Source organism: Tenrec ecaudatus, chromosome 16 (assembly GCF_050624435.1).
Source record: "Tenrec ecaudatus isolate mTenEca1 chromosome 16, mTenEca1.hap1, whole genome shotgun sequence".
In the NCBI taxonomy this organism is placed as follows: domain Eukaryota; kingdom Metazoa; phylum Chordata; class Mammalia; order Afrosoricida; family Tenrecidae; genus Tenrec; species Tenrec ecaudatus.
The window spans coordinates 110874563-110883921 of NC_134545.1; the positions used below are offsets into that span (position 1 = coordinate 110874563).

The 9359-nt window shown below is 59.9% G+C and overlaps 1 protein-coding gene across 1 annotated transcript in view; it reads right to left on the reverse strand.

Moving 5' to 3' along the window:
- The window catches only part of EBF3 (EBF transcription factor 3), a 128694-nt gene extending 125697 nt beyond the window's left edge, over positions 1-2997 (reverse strand). The window contains exons 1-4 of the mRNA XM_075533601.1: positions 2802-2997; positions 2554-2710; positions 2142-2205; positions 1374-1429 (exon numbers count right to left, since the gene is read on the reverse strand). Of these exons, the coding sequence (XP_075389716.1) occupies positions 1374-1429; positions 2142-2205; positions 2554-2710; positions 2802-2935 (411 nt within the window). The 5' untranslated portion in view covers positions 2936-2997. The remainder of the gene's footprint in view (positions 1-1373; positions 1430-2141; positions 2206-2553; positions 2711-2801) is intronic.
- Between the last annotated feature and the right edge of the window lie 6362 nt (positions 2998-9359).

Here is a 9359-nt window from a genome sequence, read left to right on the forward strand (position 1 = left end):
TGCCCCTAACAGCTGGCCTCTACATACAAAGGAACTGAACGCCCCCAGTCAAGCAGGCGAGTCCCCGGGGCTTCCGTGGACCCAACGCTCTTCATCACTTACAGCCTTTGTGCCAACGTCCAGTTTACCTGTCAGAGCCCTGTGGCTCCTGAGAAAAGCTCACTGCTGTGAAAGACCGAACCCACCCTGCAGGGTGAGGGCAAACTTTTTCTTAGGAGAATAAATGTAAATCCAAATTTCTTCTGGCCCAGAAAGGGAGGCCCCGGGCTGGGCCAGCAAAGCAAGTCTGAAAATTAGCATCCAAAAAAGAAGAAAAACAACCCAAAAAAGACCCCTCTAGGCACTACTTTCATTTCCAACCTTTCAGTCCAGCTTGGCAAGATCTTTCCAACCAACCTGTGGCCAGGGGTGGGGTGGGGTGGGGTGCGACCGGGAGTGGGGGCAGGCGTTCCACACTGGACTCCCCCACCCCCACCCAGAATACCTCCATTTTCAGAAAGGGGAGTGGGGGCTTTTGAAAGCAACAAAACCAACACATTGCCACCAAAACGACACCAGCAGTGGGAGGTGGAGGGGGGGGGCGAGAAGCAGACAAGACAGTCAGGCAGGGCTGGAGCGCTCTACTGCACTTAATCACATCACTGATAGCCAATAGTTATCGTGGGGAGCTGGCCAAGACAGGTTAAATAATTTAATAAGGAACTGCTTGTAATTGTGTTATTTACAAGGTATGACAGGGGCGAGGGGCAGGCACTGCCCCTGAGCAGTGGACTGTCTGGGGTGACCCCTGGAGCTGGGAGTTTGAATTACGGACTGGGGAGTGGGGTTTGGGGGGGCAGGGTGACTGATCGGTGAAGATGTTCTAAAGAACAGGCGGCTTTTCACCCCTGCACATCTAACTTCTAAATCCAAATACACGTCTCCTGTTCCTAGAAAGGGGAGAAGGAAAATGAACCAGTCAAGGTCCAACTCAACGAGCCTTGGAGAGGAGTTAGTTGCCTTTGTTATAGGGGGGCGGGGGGGCTGGTAGAAATCAATGAAATGATTGCAATCGGAAAGAGAGAGAAAACGTTTAAAGATAAATAAAGGGAAGAGACGATGGTGACATGCTTCAATCAAATATTAATTACAAAAATTAATTAAGACAGAACTTGATTCCAATCACAAGCCATTGAATAAAAGCATCTATGCCCCACTCCAAGACAACAACCGACTCCTTTTACCCATCCCTTCATTTGTCCCAATAAATATGGGATTCTCATTAGGGTGTCAGGGAAGTGAAACGCAAAGCTTCCGTCAGCCCCTGGCCTGGGCACCCCCAAGACGGCCCCCCAGCTAGGCTGTGAGCACCAGGATGCAGGAAGCTGGCTCACCTGTTTGGTCATTGAGTCTATGAGGCGGACATACAGATCCTGCTCCGTTCTGACCCCTGAAAAGAAACAGAGAGGTTCTCAGCAGGCTGCCGGCCCTGCGGCTCGGGAAGGGCCCGCCAGCACCGGAAGTCGGCTGACTGCGGGCTGTAGCCTGAGATGTGCCAGAACTTAGCACCAGTCTCTGAAAGGCCAAGGACCCCAAACTCGCTCCTAGCTCTTGGTTTGGTTTGGTTTGGTTCCTTTCCATTCCCTAATGGAAGCGCCCGTGAAGGCTGCCCGAGTTTGCATTGAAAGAGGCAAGCTCTGTGCCTGGGCTGCCCCTGTGAGGGCAGGCCTGCTGGCTGGCTGGACCCGCGTGGTGCTTCATTTTTAGAAGACCTCAGGCAGGCACAAATGGAAACGCCGAGTCTGAACTCTGGTCTAACTCTCCGGAGGGTTTGCTTCCGACTCGTGCACCGGAAGTCAGTTCTGCTCCCGTTTATGGAGCCACCCCCATCCCAATAATTAACATTAATTTGCAAAATTGAAAAAAGTCACTTAAAAGTGATGTTCTGCCTGAACTCATATCGATCCCTTTTTACTTGCTACGGCGAGCCCCGCCGCTTAATCATGTGGAGTGCCATCGACATATCGATCGCCTGTGTTTTGTTTTCTTTCTATGCCATGAGAAGGTTTCTTGTTTACATCCGTGTCATTTTAATCTCAAAATCTCTCTGTCCTCTCACCACCACCTCGGGCAGGGCCAGCGGCAGGGAAGCGGCCACTTACCGTTGCTGTACAATAACTGGAGCTTATAGTGGATGCCGTTGTTGGTTTTCTCGTTGTTTGGCTCCTGAAAGTAAGGAGAAATAACGGCATTGAGTGCGACCGGGGTCAGGCGCGGCCACGGCGCTCGCTCGGTGTCCCTTCAAGGCGGCGACCCCTGGGCCTGCTCAGGGCGGGATCTCAGCTCGGAGCTGCACGGTGATGTCACCGCCCGGATAGAAGCCCGGCTTTCTCCCGGCCGCAGCCGAGCCCCAGGGCCCAGGGAAGTGGCCCGGCCCGGTGGGGCCCGAGCGGCAGCCGCACGTGGCGGCAGCGAGTGGCCTAGTGGAGCCGGCCGGCCCCGCGGCGCCCAGGGCCCCCGCCGCCTCCCGCGTCCAGACCCTCAGAGGAGGTGAGCGCGGGTGGGCACACTTACTTTCTCTTTCTCCACAAAGTCCACAAAAGCCGTCCTTTCGATCTCCACCGGCTGGCCCTGCCGGTCATAGAGCGCCAACACGAAGTGGAAAAAATTGGATTTCCGGAGATTGGAAGGCGGCTGCTTCTCGAAGTGCGCCCGCGCCAGCCCCACGCCGCTGCGGGAGGAGAGAGACAGCGGCCAGTGAGGGGCGCGGGCGGCGGGCCGGGCGGCGGGCCGGCGGCTGGGCGCGCGGGGCCGGTACGTACCTCTGGGCGGCCGTGTTGGCGTCCACCACGCCCGCCGTGTGCATCCACGAGCGCACCGGGTTCATGCCGCTGCCCAGCGGCTCCTCCTTCATGGTCGTCCCCCCGCGCGGAATGTTCTCCTGGATCCCAAACATGAACCCTGCTGGCGGCGGCCGCGGCGCCCGGGCCACGCGCGTCCGCGAGCAGCGGCTCGGGCTCGGCGGCGGCTGCCCTGCGCTCGCCCCGCTGACGCCTGCGCTCCGGCCGGCCGCCGGCTCAGCGCGTCCCGGGCAAGCGCCGCCGGCACCGGCGCGGCGCTCGGACGGCCGCGGGCGGCGGCGCTGGGGCGAAGAGGACGCGGTGGCCGCGGCAGCGCTTGTTTTGTTGTTGTTGTTTGCTGGCGCTCAACGTGGTGTCATCCTAGCCGGGCGGCGTCCGCGGCTGCAGGACACTGCGGGATCGCCCGCGTCTGGTGCGGCCCGCCTGCTCCAAAGACAAATAAACGGGCGGTGAGCGCCGCGGCGCAGTCCCGGGCGCAGGCGGGGCGCGCGGGGCCTGGAGCGGCGCGCGCAGCGGCCGAGGTGCACAAAACTCAGCCCGCTCTCCCCGAGGAATGGACCCTTTCCCGGGAGCCAAAACTCGAAGCCCCCGGGAGCGGCGCTGTCAGAGGGTGACGTCGGGGGGCGGCGCCTGCGCCATATATGGGAACGGCCGCCCCTCGCCGCGCCCCTCGCGCCGCCGCGCCGCCGCGCTCCTCGACTGACTGCCTGACGGCGGCGAGCTGGGCCGAACCCCGCGAGCCCCGCGAGCCCCGCCGCCGCCGCGCGCCCGCCGCTTCCCGCGCGCCTCAGTACGGCAGCCCAGGCCCCGGGCAACCCGCCCAGTGCTCCCAAACACAACCACCCAGAGACTCGGACCGCAGGAGGGAGGGGGCCGGGGAGGGGAGGAGGCAGGGGATGCCCAAGTTCAACGCAACGCAGACCTGGGGCGACTGCGGGCCGCTCAGTCCCGCGGGGGCCCACCAAGCTGCCGCCGCTTCCGAACCCCGCCAAGGGCCAGCCCGGGGACCCCCGTCGGAGGCAGCCTTGGCCTGACTCTCCTTCTCCGTTGGCCACGGGCGCCCCCGGCCCCCAGCCTGTCTTCAGGCGCGGCAAGTGACAAAGAAGACTCCCGCCTCTCCGGGGCCGACGGGCAGCGTGCTCTGCCTCTCCGGCGACACGCAGCAGGGAGTCGGGCTGCGCGTCCCACACTCTCGTCTCTCTGGAAGTGGAGCAGTCGCTCTGGGCCCCGGGCTTTGCCCTCGGGGCCGCCGGGCCGGCTCTGCGATCTGAAATTGGGATGGCGGAGCGGACTAGGTCCGCTCGGAGGACGTTGGTGCGATCGGGAGTGGAGACCCAGAGGACGGATGGGAGCTGTCCCGGGCACTTCCCCCGCCGAGAGAAACCAGGCCTTTCTGGTTATAGAGAAAGAGCGAGAGAGGAAAAAAAAGGTGTCCAGACGCCTGTGTGCGGCGAATGGTTCGGTCCCACCCGATGTGGGTCAACATTCCCTCTTTCCGAAGTGGCAGCCAGTGCACGCTAAATATTTTAATTAGTCGGGACAATCGAAGTCCTGTGTACGTTAACTGGGGATCCCCACGCCCCTTCGAGGTGAGGTGGGGGAAAGATGCGTTAGAAAGCAATCTATTTTGCTGGTGTTGGGGGTTAATGTCTATTGCCAAAGATAAGTGAATTATCTAAGCTGTTGCTCGGGTCCCATCTCAAAATCCATTACGGTCCGGCCGTCTAATTAAATACGTAAGTATAATAAAATCATATTTTATGACTATTTGAGGATAATGAGATTAGTCTTTAGAAGCGATCGCCACATATTAAAGATGCCACCGTCTATAGAATGTTAATAACCTTAAATCAAAGTGTGTAGAAACTATTCATGATGAATTAAAAGAAAATGTCTGTATTCCTAAGAAGCCCAGCGCTTGTCACTCACGGGCAGAGGCGCGTGGAGGAGGGCGTGGAGGAACCACGAAATAAAGTTAGCGGTGGGCGGAGGGCGGGGTTGGGCCACCGCTTTGTCTCTGCTGCTGTGCAGAGCGGCTCTGGGGGACAGCGGCCAGGCGAGTGAGTGTTGTGGCCAGAACATGGCCAGCGTCTTTTCCAGGAGGGGAAGGTGAAGCCGAGCCTAGGCACCCAGGCACGGCTTCCTTTGGACAACACTTCCTCAAATGCCCAGCCCGGCCTGGAGGTAGCCCTTTCTTGCGCAAACGAAAGGACCATGCTTAAAATCATTCACAGTATCTTTCATTCAGATTACACACGCGCCAAGGCGATTTAAATCTGATTACCAAATTAGAAGGTTTAAAAACAAATCCTTCTAAATCTGATACTGTTGACTAAAGAGGAAAAAAAAGTTTTCTAAGCCCATCACATAAGGTAGCGATCCCGCCCCAGAAAGAAAGGGGGCTTTAAACCTTTTTGACAACAAATGCAGCTGCCCCACGATTTTGGACGATATTAAGCGAAAATGAATGCAAATCTGCGCTCAGCAGCCATCTGGCCCTGAGTCGGGGAATCAGCTGCTCTCACAACAGGCTCGGTGGCTGAATCCATTTCAGCTCATTTTCTAGATCATCTGGTCCCGCACCCAAAGCGTGGAAAATACGGTCTTTATCATTCACCAACTTTATCTTTTTTGTCACTCCACTGCTGGCTGAGAGCAGCGGGCAAGAGGGTGCTCAGCCAGGCCAGGGTCTCCACTTTGGCCTGCTGCGGAGCAGCCCAGGAGGGCAGATCCCTGGGCCCCACCCCACTCGGGATGGTCGCCACCGATGGGCGGAGGCGTGGGGCCCTGTCCCCAGAGGCCCCTGTGGGGGAGGGGGATGCAGGTCAATTCTGGGATGGCCTTAGAGGTGATGAGCGCGTCCCCGCGCCCCATGACCTCCCCGGGTGCCCTGCCCCTCCCTGAGCCCTGGCTGAGGAGCCAGTGGCAGGAGGGGAGTTGGGTGGAGGGTTGGGCAGCAAACGGAGGGGCGGCGGGGCTGCTCGAGGTTGGCACTTGAGAAGCTGCGCAGGCCTAAGCGCTCCAGCCCCCCGTGCGCAGCGCGCTCCCAGGGGCCAGACGGGTGCCCAGGGGCCCGGGCCGGGCGGGGCCTGACTTTGCCCGGGACCCTGCGCGCCGCGGTGGTGACCGCTCAGGGCCCCGCGCCCAACGCGATTTGCACGGGTGGCCCGGCGCCGCCGCCGCCTCCTTGGAGGGTGGGAAGCCTTCCTTTTGTGCGGATTTACGGGCGAGGCTTCAGTCAGCCCCCACATTTGCATTTAAATAGCAGCATCAAGCGCTTCGCGTGCCACACACCAGTGGGCTCCCAGATGTCACGCCGGAGTCAGTCAGATGGCCAGTGCCCAGCTGTCCTCCCCACGTCGTGCGGGAGCAGGCAGTGACCTTAAAGAGACAGCACCCCGCCGCCCCTGGCGCTCGGTGCGCTTGCGAGGCTGGTGCTAGAGGCGGCGGCGGAGCGTGGGCCGCTGACTCGCAGCCTCATCGCAAGCCAGGCAAAGCGGGCCAACGATGCAGGGCCAGCACCCATACTCGGCTGGCCTCCAGGTCCAGTGGAACCGGCCAGCGCCAGGACCACGGGGTTCCCACTAACCCAGGGGGAATGCAGTGTCTGTGTGCCCCAGACATCCCGTGTGCACTGCCCACCTCCCCAGTCCCTGGCCAGCCACTGTTGCTGACTGAGCAGCCAGAGCCTAGAAGCCGCTTAAAACTTCAGCCAAGTCCAGGAAGCGTAGCCCAGCCGACTCAGGGTTGTGCCTACCAAGGGAACAGCAAGGCAGGCTAGGGTGCCTTTCTGGCTCAGGCTGAGCTGGTGCCCTGCGACCTCCCCCCACCCTCTATGCCTTGGCAGGTGTAGTAAATGGCACTTCCAGGAGCTGGACCAGGAAGTGCCCCTGTCACTAGGAGAGGACTAAGGCCTAGTCACCTACTGACAGAGGCTGGCCCGGAGCTTGGCCTCCCCTCACCCAGTAGGAGGCCTGGCTGAAGCCCTGTCCAAGCTCAGACTAGGCACCACTCACATACTGAGGTCCAGGCAAGAACTGGAGCGAGTCAGCCTAATCCTGAGCCCCTGCCAGAGGAGGCCTGATTTCAGGAGGCCCAGGGAGGACACATGTAGATGGCTGCCTACCTTGTGGTCCAAGGACCTTTCTGCATTTGCAATCCCTGCTGCCATGGGTGGCCTTGGACGCCCACAGGTGCCTGGGTTTTGCCACGCACTCTGGGGCCATGTCTCCTTTGGGCCCAGAAAGGTGAAGGACCAGGGCTATGCACTCCGGCCACCCTAACCAGTTAAACTGAGCACAAAAAGGGGTGCACCAGGTAGGTTTCCAAGGCCCTGGCTCAGATTCACAAGCGTCTGAAGACAGAGAGCCCAGCCAGCAGCGCGCTCAATGCCCTGGGCGGACCGTACCCAGGAACCTTGCTGCTGGCACCGGAGCCCCATGAAAGGTGCCTGTATGTGGTGCTGGAGAAGGCCTGGCTGGGTTCCTGGGTAAAAAGCCCGGAAGGGTCGCAGACCCTGGTTTTCAGCACGCCCTGGAACCCGTACCTAGTCTGTGTGGCTACTGAGTAACCCCGAGTACCAAAGAAAGCTCCATTCTCCAAGGGAAGGCTTCCAGGTGCCTCCTGCCAAGGCGGTCAAGTTTGACAAACAGCGCCTCCTGGGGTGGGGAGAGCAGAGTGCTTCGCGCAGCCCAGAGTCGAGCCGCAGGGCTCCAATCCACCCGGGCCAGGTGGCTGCCCTGCTCCCCGCCTGGCCCCAGCAGCTGGGCTCCGGCTCCCGACCTTCGGGCGCACCTAGGCCTAGCTAACCCCGTGACCCGTGGGGCACGCAGAAATCGTCACCCGCCACCTAGTCCTAACTCCTAGTCCATGTGTGCCTGCCAGAACCTGGAGAGCCGGGTGCCACGCACGGAGCCCAAGGCCCGGCTGGCTAGCGCAGCGCCCGAGCCTTTGCTGAGGCGTAGGGCGCGCTGCGGTTGCCAGGCTCCGCAGGAAGGGGTAGGGAACCCGGAGGACAGGACCCGATTTCTCTCAACCTTCTCCCTGGAAAGTCCGGGGTGCTGCAAACGGCGCGCTCCGCTCCTACCGCGGCGGATGAAATGAAAAAGGACGCCAAGCCACTATCTCCTTGCTCCTAAGTTTCCTCCAGCCCCTCCGGTCACTTGGGCTGAGCTGACCGGGGAGAGTCGGCCCTGGACGCTCTCCAGCCAGAGCGAAATCCCACATCACACGTTATTTTGCAAGCTGGTTCCCAACGCACCTTGCAACCTTGAAGATTGCCTCCCCGCTCAAATGCTCAGCCAGGGCCACCGGCCTGGGGACGGAGGGTCGTCGGCACCTGGCGGGCCCTCCAGACCCCCAAAGGCGCAGCGGTTTAGTGTTGGGTCGGAATTTCCCGAGCTGCGGCTAATGGCGCCCTGGAGGCGGCGGGGCAGGAGGCGTCGGAGACAGCTCCGAGGACGCAGATCTGGGAACCTGCCCGCCCCCGCGGGTGCAGGAAGCAAACTTTCCCTAGAGAAGTTTCTGCCCGATGCCGCGCAAAGTGCGCCAATCAACACCTAAACAGACCCAAACCGCACAAACGCGGATCGATCAAATAATTCCAAATATTATAATTGGCTTTAATTAAACACACTGCGTTCTAATTAACTCTGAAATTTTAGCATGCTTTGGGACACTGGTGTCTGATTTGATATTGTCAGTCCAGATGTCCTAATAAAATTCAATCCTCCACTCAAGACTTCAATATTCACTAAGAACAAAATGCAAATTAAATGTAAAACCGAAAGTATCGCCAAAGGTATAATCAAGAAAGGAGTCTCAGAACTTCTCACTTTTTATTACACAGTAGTTAAAAATGCAGATGACGTCCAGCCGAACAAGCCCTCTCTCGCAACCCATAAATCTTAACTCTTTCCTGCCAGGAAAGAGCGGTAGCAGAGAGGTGCATAGACCTAGGCTGGATGCCCTACTCTGGCGCGCAAAAACTTTGTCAATGGAATGTCGATGTGAAGCCCTGGGTTACGCGCAGTGTCCGTGGAGCTGGGCGGTTGAGAAGTGCAGGGAGTTGGGTGAAGACGGCCCCTCCTAAGGGACCTCCCCCGCTCCCCCTGGAATCGCACCTTTGGGGGGTATGCACGCATCCGTTTCCACTCTCGCGTCCCCGCCGGTTCAGCCCTCTCGGGTCATTTCAGCTGCGGGGACTGTGACGACCCTTGGAGAGGAACTCTTTCAGCCGCCCTCCCCGCCCGCCCGCCTGCAGGAAGGCTTCGTCCTCACCCTCGGGCTCCGAGGGCTCCAAGCCCCGGGACTGAGCCGGCGGCGCGCCTCGGCGGGACGGTTCCTCTGGGAAGCTGGGCACAAGCTCTAAGGGGGGCGAGTGCGCCCTCGGCGACACACTCTGGCATGAGCGATTCTTCCACACACCCCACCTCCGAGGTTCTGCCAAATGGACCCGGAAGAGCCCCTTTCAAAGGGGGCGGCCCCTACATTGAACACGCGTATGTTTCCATACTAATG